The sequence below is a fragment of the Leptosomus discolor genome, chromosome 5 (genome assembly GCF_034619465.1).
Source record: "Leptosomus discolor isolate bLepDis1 chromosome 5, bLepDis1.hap2, whole genome shotgun sequence".
Lineage (NCBI taxonomy): Eukaryota > Metazoa > Chordata > Aves > Leptosomiformes > Leptosomidae > Leptosomus > Leptosomus discolor.
This window is the reverse complement of record NC_141395.1, coordinates 29043980-29061273: the sequence shown is the minus strand read 5'-3', so window position 1 is coordinate 29061273 and position 17294 is coordinate 29043980. Positions and strand designations below refer to the sequence as shown.

General features: G+C 39.5%; 1 protein-coding gene across 3 annotated transcripts in view; it reads right to left on the bottom strand.

Annotated features, from left to right (window-relative positions):
- PARD3B (par-3 family cell polarity regulator beta) overlaps positions 1-17294 on the bottom strand; it is a 422752-nt gene that overhangs the window by 95165 nt on the left and 310293 nt on the right. For all 3 annotated transcript variants that reach the window (XM_086465416.1, XM_086465413.1, XM_086465414.1), the window contains one exon: positions 2137-2241. In XM_086465416.1, the coding sequence (XP_086321542.1) occupies positions 2137-2241 (105 nt within the window). The remainder of the gene's footprint in view (positions 1-2136; positions 2242-17294) is intronic.

Here is a 17294-nt window from a genome sequence, read left to right as displayed (position 1 = left end):
AAAGTCAGTCTGTAGACAGTTGTTTGTAGGCAAACATATACAGCCATGTTCTTACTTAAATTAGAAAGCTGAAGCCAATTGTTTGTTTTTACAGCGCATGTTGCATTTCTTTGAGGATAATGTAGAGAAAATTTCTTTGGTCCTCTTCTTTTTTTTTTTTAATTTTTATTTTTTAATTTAATCCCCCAAATATTACCTGATAAAAAAAGCGTGATATTTCTGTTGTGCATTATAGAAGAAAAATCAAGTGAGTTAAAAATACCATCTTGGTTCATCCACTTCTCAACACACCTGCTGTTCTCTGTTTCAGTCGCAAACTCTTCCAGGTCAAAACTGAAATCATTACTAAAGAAACCAGACTGATGAAGACACTGAGCTGCCAGTTTCTAATGTAGCCTTACCAAGTTACTGTCAATCAGTGACTGTAATTTAAAAAAAAGCATACAACGCTAAAGAAATATTAAGAACAATTATCTTGTGTCCAATTGGAATGTTAGACCTCTAGACAGAAGGGGTCATTCCTTGCAGCCTGCCAACATTTTAGTAAATGACACTGGCCCTTTAACAGATGGGATACATGCTTCTTAGCTTGCCAGGATCCTAATAAAAGACACTGGCTTCTTTAAAATGAAGGACACATACCTCTCAAATTGCCAGTATCCAAATTGGGAGTCAGCAGTTTAAAATAAAGACACTCATCAATCTGGTAAAATCAAGGACACAGCACAGAAATTTTAAAATAAATGGTACAAAGTTTCTCCTGACACTACTTAACTTGGATGAACTAGATACTTAAACACTGGCTAAGCATATCCAGTAGCAGCATTGTAGCAACTGGATATCTTACTAGCTTTCAAAACAGTAAATATCAGCAGCAGACTTCAAGGGTTGGGTTTGGATTTATTTGTTTTCCCCATCAAACCCATTAGCTACCACTTATACAGCTCACAATGCACCGCGTGACTCGAAGGAAAGCAGGGTATCTTTTCCCTGTCTTTTCCAGCACTACAAAGGCTAGTCTGTGTGGAAAGGCCCCGCCTGCCAAAAAGGAACCATATCTGCTTCCATTTCATCTCCAAGGAGCAAGATGTTCCAGTGAAGGAGAGAGACCTCTGAGAGCTTTCCCCATGCCCTGACAATCCGTATTACTACAACCTGGAAAGCTTTACAGCAAATGCAGACACCTCTTGAGAGTCAGCAAGTATGGGCTCTTTAACTTTTCTGATAGCAGCTATCAGAGGGAAACAAAGACCTTCTTCAGCATATCACAATGTACATCTGGATGAGTTGGGGAAATGGAGAGAGGATTTCCCTGAGCCTTGTCAGCAGCCACAAACTGTCCCCAGTTCCTGAAGGGCTGACATGGGGGAAAGCAGAAAACTGTAAATTCTCTTGTTTGGAAAGATAACAAAGTTGCTAAGACTGGGCATTAAAAAGGAGTATTTTATGAACAAACCAGAAAACTTGGTTTATTCCCATCAGTGGTTCCTTCCATTTCAGTCTCAGAGCCTTACCTCAGAAGTACAGCAATTCACAGCTGGCATGCATCCAGCTTCTGGCCTTGCCCATCTCGCCCGCCCACCCCGCTTTTAACCATTTGAACCTGCTTTCTTCCTGGTGTCTCTTGGCATACTCAGCATTTGTTGAGTAGATATTTCTGCAACATGTGGCTAACCATCAAAACAGAAAAAAACATACCCAAGTACAAAAACTATCATTTGATGGCACAGCCAGCTGAAGTCAAAGAGATCTGAAGTGCTGGAAAACACAGCAAATGCTATCAGGAGAGAAAGGAGGAGGTTCTTGCTTTAGAGAGGAAGAGAAAAAACCTACTAAGTTAGCTGGTCTTGGGAATGGCCAGAGGTGAAACAGGTTTTGAAGGAACCGATCTTCACCAGCTTTTGCGAAGTTGGGATCTGAATAGCAGTTACCACAGTGAAGCGCACAAAACTGCAGGAGACGGACAAACTCCTTTCATACAGCAGCTCTGACTTGGCCAGCAGACCAGACAAAAGCTCTGTGTTGCTGGACCAGACTGCCAGTGGGCATGGTCTGGGACATCTCCAGCCCTCCAAGCAATCCCTTGTTTTGAAGTTTTTAATCTGATGAACAAAGATGCTGCCACCATTTACTCACCTTTCACGTTCATCTTTCATTTTCTCCAGCTCCTCCTCTTTAAGCATGCTCTGCTTTGGATTCTGATCTGTTTTCCCACTTTTATCTTCTTTTTTCTTTCCAAATCTGTGTAAGATATCAAGGAAGGAGTCAGGAAGAAATATTTACTAAAAGAAAAACAGGACTCATCTATCATAAACCACAGAAATTTTAGGCAATCAAAACACTGTGAGATTTTATCTTAGTCACTCATGAATTTCCCATGTCACAAAATAAGTTACTAGTATTAAATGGGCCGTATGCAATAGGAAGGACTGGTTACAAATTGATTTGGACCCTATACTTTCAAAAGCTACTGTTTCAAACGAAGTTGAAAAGCCTCACCAAACTGAAATGCAAGGTACTGCAGATCTGGACTATTAATATGGCACATCTTAAAGCATCTGAATGATGTTCTTGCCACAGGACAGTTCTCTGAAAGAAATCTGCAGTGGCTGTGGTGTGAGCACCCAGACTGGGCCACATGTTTTGCTCTTACCAGTAACTATTGTCTCTCATTAATTTAGAGATTTGCTCTTTGTTTAAATGAGGATGCAATCAGAAAGAATAAAATCTTGCTATATTCTGAGAGTATAAAACTAGACACTTCATAAGAGCTCTTTTTAAAACTACTTCTAGATTTTTCTTTCTGCCTAGTAATATACTATCATATGATATTTATGCTGTTGAAGTTCCCCAGAGACCCTCATCAGTTTCGGGGTACCGCTGTTCTATACACTGTACAAATATGCATAACGTAAGTCTGCTTTACACAGCCCATAAAAGGTAACCGAACTGGTGAGCTACATTTCATTTCTGATGGAGCTAGACAGAGTACTGGGGTCAAGTATGTCAAATATGCTCATGAATTATAGTCCAAAAATTATAAACCCCTCCCCTCTTCTCCCCAATTTGAAATTCTCAGTTCCACAAGTAAATAAATGATCTATCTGTGTCTTCGCATGCAAATTAATGTATCCTTGCATGTGTGACAACAATGTAAAGAAAAGTAATTATTACTTCATTAAATACACCATATTGCAAACTAACTACTCTCACTCAAAACTGCAAACTCTTCTGTGAAAGTCTGCCACATTGCCTCAATGATCTTCCTTTTACCCTTTTTAGTTTTCATGGCAGCCCAAACTGCCCCAGCTGAACTACTGTGCATACACTCTGGCTGTAAATCATCGACTTTAGACTTCTCATCTGAAAAAAGCAGAAACCTTGCAAATACTTTGTCAAGCTCATAAGTTAATGATCCGATTTTTTTGTGAATTTAATCAATAATTCTGAGCTTGTGGTGAAATGAAGTTCTTAGGGACTCTGCAGCAACTTTTCCAGACAACAAGAACTTGATTAGAAAGGGAATGATGGGCATGAGAGACGGACACATAGCATGTGGTGCTAATAATAAGAAGGGCAAATACTACAGGTAATAACGTGAGATGCTTTATCATAGTTCTGCCACGGACTGTGCTGGGAAGTAGGAGGAGTCATATCTCAGTGCATGGTTTTCTCTTCCTTTTTCTTACGTGTGGCAATAGAGATAGATGGTGTCTTACATTCTTTGAGGGATCCTTTGATCAAAATATATACATACCTCGTCTACAAAAAATCTTTTTTTTATGGTCCCTACTCATTTCAGTGTTTCCAGAAAGACAGCAGATACCTTCCACGCTTTTGCTTTTCCTGAGTATAGAGCAGGACATTGATTCCATTGCTGCTTCCTGAGTTCTAGCAGCCCCAAGAGACTGTGGAGCCACAAACCCCATCAGAGGGTGGTGGTGGCAGCTGGGAAGCACGAGACAGAGGTTGTACACACAGAGAAGATACAAAGTGAGAAGGGCTCACAGATGCGAGACAACGACAACCCGGGTGAAAAAGAAATGCTAGATGAAACTCTGCATATATTGCTCTCTACAGAGATGTCAGGCAGCCAAACAATAAATTGCCTGGGAACCAGCACCAGCAGGCTGCACCTGAAACACCCCTGCTTTCTAATACTTGCACATGCTGGGAAGGTTTCATGGCAGTTTTCTCAAGAGAGACTGTATTAGCACTTGCATCTTGGTCATAATCCAGCTCTGGTACTTTGTTTATATTCAGGCTGCCTGCTTTTCTCCCCCAGTTTCAATTATGGGTTTGTGGAGTCTCATATTCGACTGTAGTATGTATTGATTTTGAAAACATTATTCTTGGGCATTTTGTATTGCTGCAGGGATTTGAAGCTGGATATGTTGCACACTCGAGGGAAACATAAAAAAAATAAATCTTTAACATACATCCCTTTCAGGTCTAGGTATTATTTCTTACTTACCAGGGAAATACATTTAAAATAAAATAAAGTGACAATTTTGATTGTAACAACTGCCAGCAAAAATAGTGCTGTTTACTGGTAGAGCCACTCGTGCCATAAAATTGTCAAGTTCCAGTGCAATTATAAAGTGGGAATAGTGAGTTGGTTTTGATGAAAACAATCTTTTGTTTTTTGCTATTTTTGGCTTCAGATGGGATTTGTGCAGGTTTACAATTTTTACCTGTTACACTAAGTATACAGCATATAGCTCAGGGCTAGGGAAATGTTCAGATTTTTGGCCTCTTTTGCACGTTGCTATACCATAAAAATCCATTCTCTTTTATTATTACTGTAATATGTTTTTCAGCTCAACAAAAATCTTGCAAACATTAAAAAAAAAAGAAAATTTAACACTGTTAAGAAAAGCTATATAGAGTAGACAGCATTAAACCACAAAAAAACCCAGTATCATCTCTATCTGAATTTACACACTCTCTCCTAAAATTTATGGTCTGCTCACTGATGCATTCTAATTGCCATAGGCCTCCAATGATAAAATTAACTTCCACTCATTGTAATTTTGCGCTACAGGCTTAATGGTTCTCTACTGCCTAGAGGAACAAAACCCCAAGAAGCAAGAGTACTTGCTGCCCAACTGAGTTTGATCGTGTTCTCACTGACACCAGTCTGAGGCCCTCCAGTGATTTAAACAAGGACAGGACAAAATCTATTGTCAAAATTATACTACAGAATTAATCAAATCTATATTAAAAGTCTATGAAAACTGAGTGGCTTTAGGATTTGAAGTTTCCAGCTCTCCAGGCAACAAATAACTGGACTCCGGTAAGATCTGCCTTCCATATTACTACTATTGTCAGAAGAATGAAAACATGAATGAAAAAACGTTTAGCACACAAATTTTTAAAAGGTCTGTTTTGCTGTACCATGTACAGCAAAATTCTCTTCAACTTAATATCTGGTGGAATTGTAACTCTGAAAACCTTGTGTAGCAAATAGAGGAATATAACTAGAAGACCTGACAACAAATAAATCAGTTGTATACTGTCATTCTATATCCATCTATAATCAATTTATGTCAAATGAAGCCACTTGTAATCATAGACAGTAAGGAAATAAATTCGTATCTTCCCAGGTTGAGTGACTGCCCCAGTTCTCTGATTATCCACTGTAAATGCCTGGGAAGTACTGTTAAAGAAGTTAAAGCCCCAGTAACCTTAGTATACTATTCAGTTGAGAAAATTAATATTCCAACTACTCAGAACATAGTCCTCCTGTAAACAAAAGCATACAGAGATTTTCTTTATTTGATCAGATCTCTCAGTGCTTCAGCCTTATGGGAAAAGCCCATATGCAACAGTTGAAAATAGGCTGTGCAAGAGTGAGGAACTATCCTATTTCTATTAATTTCAAATGGTGCCCTGCAAATAACTAAATTTTTTACCCTTAGAAGAATTAAATGAAGTCTCTGAATACCAAATGTGCATTGTCTTCTTGCAGTATTTATTACCATTCTATTTGCTATAGCATTAAAACATACATAAGCTTCTTTTCGAGGCTTCGAAGGGATAAAAATTAAAACAAACCTCCTATAGACCTGCTCTGTTATAGTTGGAATAAACAACTTACACGCAAGACCTAAAGCTGTGGTCATGGCAACACTTCATTTCTGTGTGGAGCTGTGAGCTTCCAGATCTCAAATGTGTTGATATTTGCTTCAAGGATTAAAAAGCAGGCAGGTCTATAAAGTCACAGACTTCTAAGCAGGAGAAACATCTGGTGGGTAGAACCCTAAGCAGCTTGCTGCTTAAATTCAGCAATTTGGATTTCTTAATTCAGTTGCCCAAGATCAGTAAGTGTCACTACAGGTAACAGGGTACATAATGGAACCGCAAACATTTGCGGGAGAAATAATTCAAGAGGGCCTACAACACAGTCAAGCAAAATACAAAGCCTAACAATGTCATAAAAGCTTGACATCTCCAGAAATTATCTGTAAAAAAAACAGAGTGATTTGTAAAGTACATATAACAAAAGCTCTGACTCCTAGTCATTTCACAGCAAATGGGGAAAAATGCCGAGATTATTAAAGCAGCTCCCTTATGAAAGGCTAGAAATAACCCTTAAAATTAAATTTAAATGTGAGTAAGAATGAATGAGAGAGCAAGAAAGATAAAGATACTAATAAGGTATGATTTTCAGGTCCACGCAGGGACTATAAAAAGCTTATTAACTGCCACTACTGCCGTGTGTTTTAAGTTATTTTATCACTCAGCTTTACAGCAGAAGAAATACTCTAGAAGCAGTTCTGTGCTTTGATTAATCACTTTCATACATACACTTTTACAGAGTATTAAACATTGCCGTAAAGATCCTTAGTGAGTCAGACTTGTTGGTGATTACAGACCAGGCTCATTTTACATTATGTTAATAGCAGCATTAATGAAATACACCTTTTACATTTTTAGTGCCTCTCTAAATACCTAAAAGGTTTGTTATTAAATGTTTACTCATTGGGCAGAAGTATGCCACTGAGTATTACACCAGTGGAACCAAGAGCTTTGCAACAGCTGAAAAAAGGATAGAAAGAAGAGAACATGTTTTACTAAGACACTGCGCGAATGGAGCACACACAGCAAGGGCTGGGCAACACAGTTCAAATCTTCACCAGTACCTAAGAAGACGAAAGTACTTCCATGATACGAGTTAAACTTCTGGCAAAAGGGCAGCTCTGTGGGGCTGCTTGCGAGCCAGGAGGGGTGAGCATTTCTTTTCCTTTCCCCACTGTTAGCCCCCTGCTCCCAGTGAGTGGATCCCATTCCCTCTGTGGAGGCTTTAGCCCCAGCAACATTGAAATGCTCCAGTATATGAGAGCTATTGCACAAGATGTCCTCATGACAAAGCCTTACCCAGGAGCCGGTTCTGACCAAGCCGCCCTGCTTTGACAGGGTGAGAGAAAAGCCCTGATAAGATGAACAACACAGGAGAGGGCCATTTCAGCCCCTCCTGCTTCCGGGTGGGTAAAGCCTCCAAATCAAGGAAGAGGTAAAATGGGAACACCGTTGCTGGGCTGGGAAGTGCCATGTACAACACCAATACTGTTTGGTAAACTGGAAAGAGATTTGGAAAAATAAAGAAAAAAATTCCACTTTTAACTAGATCTGGTGCGGCTCGCTTGCAGGAAAGAGTAACACGGCTAGCCTGGTGCCTCCCCGCTCTCCCACCTGCTGGGGCTCAGCCCCAGGGCAGCACCAACTGAGAGGCAGGCGGCAAGAGCGGCAGCTTTCCATAGTCAACAACTGGGCGGCTTAGGCAATCGAAAACAGCTCCCATGAAAAGGGAAAAATTACCTAACGTCTGATTTATCAATGGAAGCACATGACAATTTGTTAAAATGTCCTCTGCTACAATTATTACTTGTATTTCACAAATGTAGCTAAACCTCATGAATATGAGTATCCTCAAATTTGGCCATGTTCAAATTATTTTGGGAGATAATCCATGTTATTCTAATGCTGCAATCAGAGTTAAACTGGTTATGGTCATCAGAAAAGAAAAGGTTATGTAGAAAATGCAAATATAAACAAATCCACATTACTAATACCAATATATGTTCCTCCTGTTATGTCAACATTAAGCGAACAAGTGCCTTTTCTGTACTTTTTATTTTAATTTTAAATTTACCGTATCAGGCTCCTGGAGCTAGACTAAAATGACTGAGCTTCCAGATACAGTCTAATGGGAGTAAACCTTATCTTTTTAACAACTCTGATTAAACACAGTGCTCCTCCACCCGTTTATTTCTTTGATGCCCAAATTAGCATCTTTTCTGCAGCATGCTGAATTAATTAGTACAGTGACAAAGAATTAGTCCAGATAAGATCAAAGCTGAAACCATATTTATCTGGAATTTGAAATTTAGAGCAGAGAGTATTAACCCTCAGCGCTTCAAGGAGCTTTCCACATGGCATACTTAGTAATCCTTCCAGGAGTTCACTCAAAATAAATCAACAGTGCAATTTTTTTCCCCACTGAAGTTTTGCTAAAAGAAAAATAGATTTGGCACGAAGGCTGCTACAATGGGGAACTGCCTTTAATGCATACCCTGTACATGCTACTCATTATGTAACTTGTAGGCATCAGTAGAACAAAGCAAACAAAGCTGAGAAAAGACAGTTAATCACATTTGTATTAATGCTTGGATCATCACATTGTTCACAGACTTACAGACTAATGAAAGAATTCCCAGCACCAAATCTGAGCAGCTGCTTGCTGTAACACCTCACAGGTAAACAATCTCTAATCTTCAATGGAGAGGGTCACGTGCAGAAATGAAATGTCAAACAGAAGCCCTAAATTACACAGTGAAGTTTACTCTGAGAGTATCAACCATGTGGACAGCCATAAAAGAAAATCTTCATTGCTAGTATCAGTCTTGAATATTATCTGTGTTTCGATATCAGAGAAAAGACTGGAGGCTGTTTGCCATTGTGAATCAAAAGAGGCTGCTCTTCTGCCTAGAAATTGCAGAGCAAAGGTAATCTAAATAATCACCCCAAAATCTTTTCACCTATCATCTTCCATAAGTCTTTGAGCCCCAGATCCTTATTTTTTAAACTTAGAACTTGCTTTTAATTTAGACAGAAGTGAGTTACTGTGAGTTGTTCTTCTAATTAGGTATTAGGAAATCTTTACCAGGGGGCAGTTCTGTCCATCTGTACCATATATCAAACCTTACTTCTGCAGCATATGAAATGACCAAAGACAAAAACCAAGGAACGTGATGGTAGCCTAAGACTTGGGCCACCTGCATTAGAACTGGTTGCTGCAAAATCACGAAGTCCATCTATTGAACCAATGGAATGGAATAACTTTCATCAGCTACTATGTAACTATAGACAACAGAAGGCAGCTACGAAAAGTCATCCTTCATGGAACTTATTTTTAGAAAATATGCTGAGGTAGTCTGAGTGCTGGAGATAGCGTTTATGAAAAGGGGTCACCACTATTATTATCTGACCAGGAAAATCGTGATGTTGAACGGCAGCTATGTATCTTTTTCCATGAAATGATTCAGTCATCTGATGGCCATGTTGCTGGTCTTTTTGGTCACCAATGCAAAAATTCTGCATCCCACATCACATACATCAATAAAGAAAAAACTGCAGTTACAGAGCACAGCTGTACTTTACAGCTTGATCCAAAGAAGAAAAAAATTGATTTGTAATCTGTTCAATGCATCAAGCCCTGCCTACTTGTCCACCAGACTGTGGGATTACCTTCCACCCAAGTAAGGAATTATTCCCATATAGTCTTATTTTTCCCTACTTTCAGACAGCATCAGCCATTTTCCCCTCTTGGTTCCACCCTACAGGCAACTACTTTCTTCTGAAGTGAATACTAATTCTGTCCCAGACAGTGCGCAGAAACATAGCTATGCCTACTCCATATGGAGTCTGCAAATGCCAGCCTGACAACACCAGGGGAACATGATCATCACACCCATGTCTCAGGCATGGTAACTCCATATTCAAAGTAAAGGAAAAGGACCAGAGTATTAAGTCGTTGACTCTGTTTTGTTAATTCCCATTTCACAGTCGACCATTTTCTTATGTCTCCACAAAAAGAAGAGAGAAGCAGGCAGTTAGGCTAGCTACTAATTTTTCCAGGAATTTGTTATTCTTTGTCATGCAGAAAAAAGAAAAAGCAGTTTCTAACTGAACCTATTCCTCTCAGGTTCAGTCAGTAAGACAAAGCAGGAGGCAGAATCCCTGCGCAGAACTACTCCAGAACTACTTGCTGACTTTGTGGTTTTCTCGGATGTAAGTTTGGAAATTCTGCAGTCAAGTGAGAGCCAGCATGCCTCAGTGTCCCACCAGCACCTCCAGCCCTCTGCAGGTAACTGAGAGCCACTTGAAGGTGGGACAGGGAAAAGATCAACTGAAGGGAGCTAGAAGATAGCTCTTTGGGTGCCAAACTTGACAAGAACAGGCTGTTGAGTTGTTTTTTTTTTTTTCTTTTTCATGCTTTCTCCTCATCTGTTGTGTGCCTCTTTCCCCTAGTACTAGCCATATGACCCCAGAGTTCACTGAAGTATCAGCTACATACGTATGTATAGTATGTGTATGTATTATGCTTTTCGCTCAGACCTCTTGGCTGTGGAAAAACAATGTGCAACTGTGACATTATCAGAACTGCAGATACCAAAGTCCTGAGGCAAATTAAATATGCGACATTTGCAAAACAAAACTGAAAGCCTGCTACATCTGCACTCAGAGCCACGATACTTCGAGGTGTCAGACTTGGTAATCATCTCACCACTGCAGTACTCACCTTCTCAACCAAACCACGTGCCTTCCTCCCCTTACATGGCACAATGGGGATTTGTTGGGGCTTATCTGACTTTCATGAAGTGAAACCGCTCATTGCAGGTTCCAATGAAATCTCCAGGAAAAACATGACCTTTGAAAAATAGCAGGAATACCAAGCACTCCCTGTGTTTTGACTGAGACAACACTCCAGCTTTCATGAAAGCTCCATTCTCTATGGGAATGTAGTGACTCTCTAACGATCAATTAATGTTGAGCATATATCATCATATCCATTCTACAAATAAAGAAAATAAAGCATCAAGAGTAAAAATGACTTGCCCAGTTTAAAAGATCTTATTCTTTTTCTCTACTGATCACCTCAGAGCTATGATTACATTATCTCTGCATATCTATCTGACTCATTTTCCACCAGTTTGCTATGATGCTTTTCCCCCGGAGTATTTCCCGCCATCTCCTGTAAGTTCTCTCCTCATTCATTTCCTTCTTCTTGCCTAACACACACACTTCTCCCCCTCCTTGCTCCACACTCCTTTCATATGCTCTACTGCTGCACTGCTACAGAAATAATCTCCTCCTGGAAATTTCTGCAGGAGACTGCACAAAAGCAATGTGTCTTGGGAACCAGCACTCTTGCCTTCGAGACACTGTGCAGCAATGTCCAGTAGAGACATGCAGAGATCTCTACAGTAGCTGAGCTACCAAAAACGGTCTCCACTTTTTCTCAGTGGGTTGCATTAGTCTGTATTTGAGCTCTGTGCTGCTCAGAGTGCTTGAGAAACTGTGAGCTAAAAGACAGTACACAGTAAAGAGACTCTTTCGAATGGAAACTTGTAAGAGGGAGAGAGATGGTTCTTAAATAGGAAAGGGAGGTTGTAAAGGCAAAGAGAAAACCCAAGATGACTTTACGTTCCACAATGAATTTCTACAGTGGAAGCATCGCAAATTCCACCTCTGCACCTCAACTATAGCTGACACTTTTACAAAGCTGAAACATTGAAAACAATGCCAAAATAAGAGTGGAGTTGCACACACTGTATTTTGAAAGATGTGTTTCAGTATAATAAATAATAGATGGGTTTACATTTTTAAACTGTCAAAATCAGTCCTTCTGATAAATAATACCTTCCCTCCCTGGCCTTGGCTATTGTACATTACTAATTAGACATAGTAGTTTGTGGTTAACATCCTTCCCTACAGATTTATTATTAGCTTGTATATTCTTTTCAGTAGAATTGTGCTAATGGTAAGGTCTGCTGGAGGCCAATTGCATGAAGCCACTGGGAGGAGAAATCTGTTTGCCTGTCAAAACAGTGGCTATCAATTAGAACTGTAAATGTGATTCCTTTAAGTGTCTTGGATGGTAGCACAGATTTCCAGTGATGGATTAGGGGCCTGAATCATATTGTACTAAAGGAAGCTTTCAGACAAACAGCTGTCCATATGAAACAAATTCACCGTTATTTTTGAGCAAGTCCAGAAGAACCAGTCTGACCTGCCAAAATTCCCTCTGCTATTTTCCCAGAAATCCCAGCTTTAGAGCATTTTATGTGGCATAGTGACAAAACTTATACTAGATTATTCTGTGGTTTTCTTAGGAAAACGTGGCTTAGGATAGCTATAGCAACAGGAGAAAAAACAATGAAGTTGCTGAAAGACATGATGCATCAAAAAAGAACCAGTGAGACAATGCAATTCCACCGTTCACCGATTCGGGAGGCAGCCCTGGCACACAGATAGCAAGTTCCTCTTTGATACAAGCACCCAGCTTTCATTAGCATCAATAAGAGTTGTGTAGACACACTGATGGGAATACGTTCCCCTGTATTTCGCAGGAAATTAACACTGCTCACTTGGGGACTGAAGGAGGCACTGTCTGTCACACCCAGGCAGCCCCTCTGCCAGTTAATTAAGCAAAAACCTCTGCCACAAATCTCAAGAGGAAGCTCTTCCCTGTTCTCCTTGGTACAGCAAAACTGCCATGAAGCAAAATGTCAGGAGTAGGAGCAGGAGCTGGGAAGTGGTGATGTTCAGGGAAGATGAACTTCAGCCTCCCTTTGCCAAAATGTTTTGCCACTAAGGTTTTGTGGATTTTTAAAATAGTTATTAGAAATCAAATTGATCAGTTATAGCTGAGTATAAGCTTTAAGAACGATTTAAGAAAGTTTTTTCAACTCTCATACCCTGTGGCTTTTGGTTACTGGTTATTTTCAGGAGAGGTAATCCTAGATGGCATGTATAAAAAAAGTCAGCAAGACTGCCAACCCTCCAGGACCCCACTGCTAATTTCACGCCAAGAGTGACTAACCAGTACAGGAAAAAGCAAAGGACTCCATCACACTCACAAAATGTGGCTCTGGCAGCTGAATGACAAGGGTTCAGGATGGGGAAGGTTTCATCCAGTTGCTACACAACAGACTTTCATCAGGCTAGGAAACTAGACTAAACGTATCAAAAATCTTTTCTCAGTGCCACTTTATAAACACACAATAAACATCAGAACTAAGTGACTGAAATTTTTAGTCAATTACACGAACTACACAGCTTTGTCATATCTGCTTTCAATAGTACTGCTCATGAACTATGCGCCAGAAACTTTCTTTATAAGGTTTCAGTGAAGGCTTGGCAATCACTTCTGTTTCTTGAATCTTAAAAGCAGTAATTCTGGAGCAATCTGATAGAGAAATACAGTTTACTGGATAAGGTCAGAGAAAATTGCTAGACTCATGCTTAAAACCATGAAGTACTTTTATTTTGCTGGCTATTACAACCACATAGCTTGAAGTTGCACAAACAGCCCAGATTCCAAAAAACTTTCTTCCTCCTTGCATATTTCTTGCCTTTCACACATTGACTCCCTACCACAGATGTTTATAAACTATTTTTAGAAGAATTATTTGTTATTGGTGTTTATATTGCCAGCCTGTTAATTTTTGTGTGACAACACAGGAAAAACCTCTCTGCCTTCTTGTTCAGACACAGCGATGCTTTGTTCACCCCACAAAGGCTTTGACTTCTTTTCTCACTACCCTCACAGCTCCATGTCCTAAGGTTATATTCACTCATTCTACTATCTGCAACGCTAAACCACTGGCGCTAATTTTACTTAGTGACCAAAATGAGATACCCTACAAATTCTTCATGTTATCATCCCAGCATAAAAAAGTTAGTCAGAAAAAGAACTTAATTATGAGGTTGATAAAACAAATGTTAAGTTAAAAGCCCATAGCAGCCTAGAAGGCTGAAGAACACAGATGAAGCCTGTCACTCATTTCATTAAAACTTCTGCCACAGGAGCTGCCAGGAGAAAACAGTATCACTGCATGAATAAAAACTAAATGGTGTTGATAAAAAAATACTCCAGGGTATGTAGTCAGTCAATGAACTTAACTCCTTTTTGTTTTTGAACTGTGCCTGATTCAACCGCAATTTCTCCTGAATGAATTAGTTATTAGCCGTCATCCATCAAATAATTTGTAGGGAAAACCTCTGCCTTACAGGTTACCCATAAATTGAACACAATCAGTTTTCATTACAATGAACATTCTGCTTATTCATCATTAACTGCAACTCGTCCCATGCATTGTTTCTATTTCTTAACTTGATAACTCGTTTAAAAACTACCTTCACAAGCAGAGGGGAGGAGAAGTCACTCTGCCTTTCTTGAAAAACATGTTTTGGCCATGAGCCCAAAAATTTACTGCATAAAAATCCCCACAAGTGTATGAACACAAATTTCACCACATGAGTGCTCACAGTTGATGAATTACATTTAGCTGAAAGTATTTAATCTGTAAAACAAACTAGAGACCTGACTGTGAAACAACTTAAGCATCTGCATTTCCATTTCTTTGGCTGTATTCTTGGTCTTCTATCATGGGAAAGAGTGAAAAGAGTGCCTAATTTATCAACTACATACAACTCATTATTTGATCTCTCTATACCACTACTTCTTTCAGTTTATTAGACACAGCACTTAAACCAGATTTTTTTATCACGATAATTGAGTTGTCTTTGTACTCTCATTCACATTATTGTCATGCATCTACACAAGTGCATCAAAGATGTACAGAACTTTAGATGAAGGTGGATTATTGATTTGTAGTGCCATGATGCTGCTATTTTGTCATGGTCTTATAACCAGAAAGCCCAGTGGCCTGGCCTCAATTTTGTTTTTCTTCTCATGTGGGGAAAGGAAACGCTTTTACCCCTTTCCCTCCAGTCATACAATTTCCTGCCATCTTCTGCGTCACTTATACATAGCTGTTCACTTGTACCGCTGTCTCTATTCCAGCTGCTGCTGAATAGACAAGTATCACTACAAATATAGTCCGGTGATCCTTGGAAAAAAGAAGCAAGAGGCTATATGAATGTAAAGCAGAAATCTCGGTAAAAAATCCAAGGTCCTGAATTTCAATAACTGGAAAGCTGTACACCTGGAAAAAAGATTCCCCCAAGTCCACTCACAATAGCTGGAATTAACCACTGCATCTCTTATGCCATTAGACATACTTCCTCTAGCAATCAGCTGGCATATTCTCTAAATAAGCAGAGTAGTGAAAGCCCTTTAATGTCCCAGTGCTGCTATCGGAAATCTTTAACAAAAATCGCTACTATTTAACAGACTGTTTGAAATTTGGTTCCAAATAGGGAACTTACATGTTACGCAGAGGACAGTGAGAATTTTGTCTTATATAATGTGGCTAGCACTGGTTGAAACAAACAGAAAAAGGGAAAGGCAAGGAAATGGAGATACCTAAAGGTTCTCATCTTGCTCAAGAAATATCCAGAAGGTAGAATGGAGAGGCTGAGAAGCAAAATGTCTGGACAAGTGAAGAAGTAAACAATAAATTGCACTAAGGTGCAAAATACATGGTTTTTGTTGATTTGAATACAAAAGAACTCAGATGTGGTATTTAAGCTTAAGCAAAAGAGATAAGGAAAATATACATGTGGGATGAACAAATATCTGTGTGACTCCTGTTTGGAAGAAGATCATTGGGGAAAAGAAAACACTAGTATTGAGATAGATGCCAAGTATCACTAATGTCTATGCATTAAGTATCTTGACTTGCAAGTTAATTTTATTTCTGTGTATACATATATATATATATATATACATGTAAAAATAGATTATTTAGTGGACACCACATTCCAGTTTGCATTATCAGCACAACTAGTCAAAACCAAATATACACAGAGGCCTGAACACCCCACCTGGGAAATCCATTCTCCTCTTTCCAGTAGTTACTCTCCTGAATTTGAGCATGGCCTAGGAGACACAGCATAGGCTTTCTGTGTCCTTGTGGTTCCAATCACAGCATGTGCTAAGTGATGTTCATCTCCCTGAGGCAGGGCCAAAGGAGGAAGGTCTATTTCATTCTAGCCCATCTTCTAATTCCCCAAGTAGATGCATGTTTACAATTTTATGGAACAGCTGCTCAGAACAAATGCAAACACTGTGTTTGTTGTGTGGTATTCAAGTTACCACAGCAGAGAAATGCGATGTCTCCTTTCACAAAAGACGACATTTCTCAGATGCATTATTTTCCAAAATATCAAACACAGAGAAAACTGGTCAAAACCAATGTCAATGCAACTTTATCGAGACATGGAAAAGTCCTTCTAAAAGGAAAATCATTATGATAAATCAGGAAAGGCCTCTCTCATCATCATTAAATAGTAACTTAAGCACAGGACTAAACTTAGCCAGATCACTTATGTTATTAATGATTTTTGAACCAATCTTTATCATATCCCTTGCTGTTCCAGAAATAAAGCAAACTCTTAGACCTCTTCTCTCCTGAATCATGACCCTTTCCGAGAAACTGGTGTGTTCCTCCTTTTCAGAACTTTATACCCAAGCCCAAATCAGGACCCCAAAATAACTCAGCAACCCATATTCACAAGACGAAGAATTATAAATCCTACTTAAATTGCTTTTATTAATGGCCTTCACCATTCGCTTCTGGGCCTTTCGACAGCCAGCAAGAAGCTCTGTTCTTTGAGCTCTCCATTGACACCCAAACTACAATCTATTTTTAAAGTTGTCTCATCTAAACCTCTGCCATGTCTAAGCCACATCACTGCAACACATCCTTGTCCTTGCACAGCATCTACAGAAGTCAGCTGGCATAGAGTTGAGTTCATTTGCTCACTCCTATTCTCACATGTGCCCTTCAGGTTATTGGCAACTGTTTCAGGCTGGGAGCACAGCTGTCCACCAGAATGCTTTTCACCTGATACCTGTTCATCATACTAAGACCAGCTGAGATCCTCCACTCTGAGACTGACTGGAACATCTTCTTACTTGAAGACCAACATCTGAGAAACGTACTGAACTTGGAGAACTGTCAAGTCCAGAGTTCAGTGAAGCATATGGTAACGACTATGAAGAGGTTCAAAGCTTTCTAAAATTTTGTAAGATGAACTACCTAACAAGGTAAGTGCTTTAAAATAACACTAATTTTAAAAGTGCAAGCTGTCCCCTCATT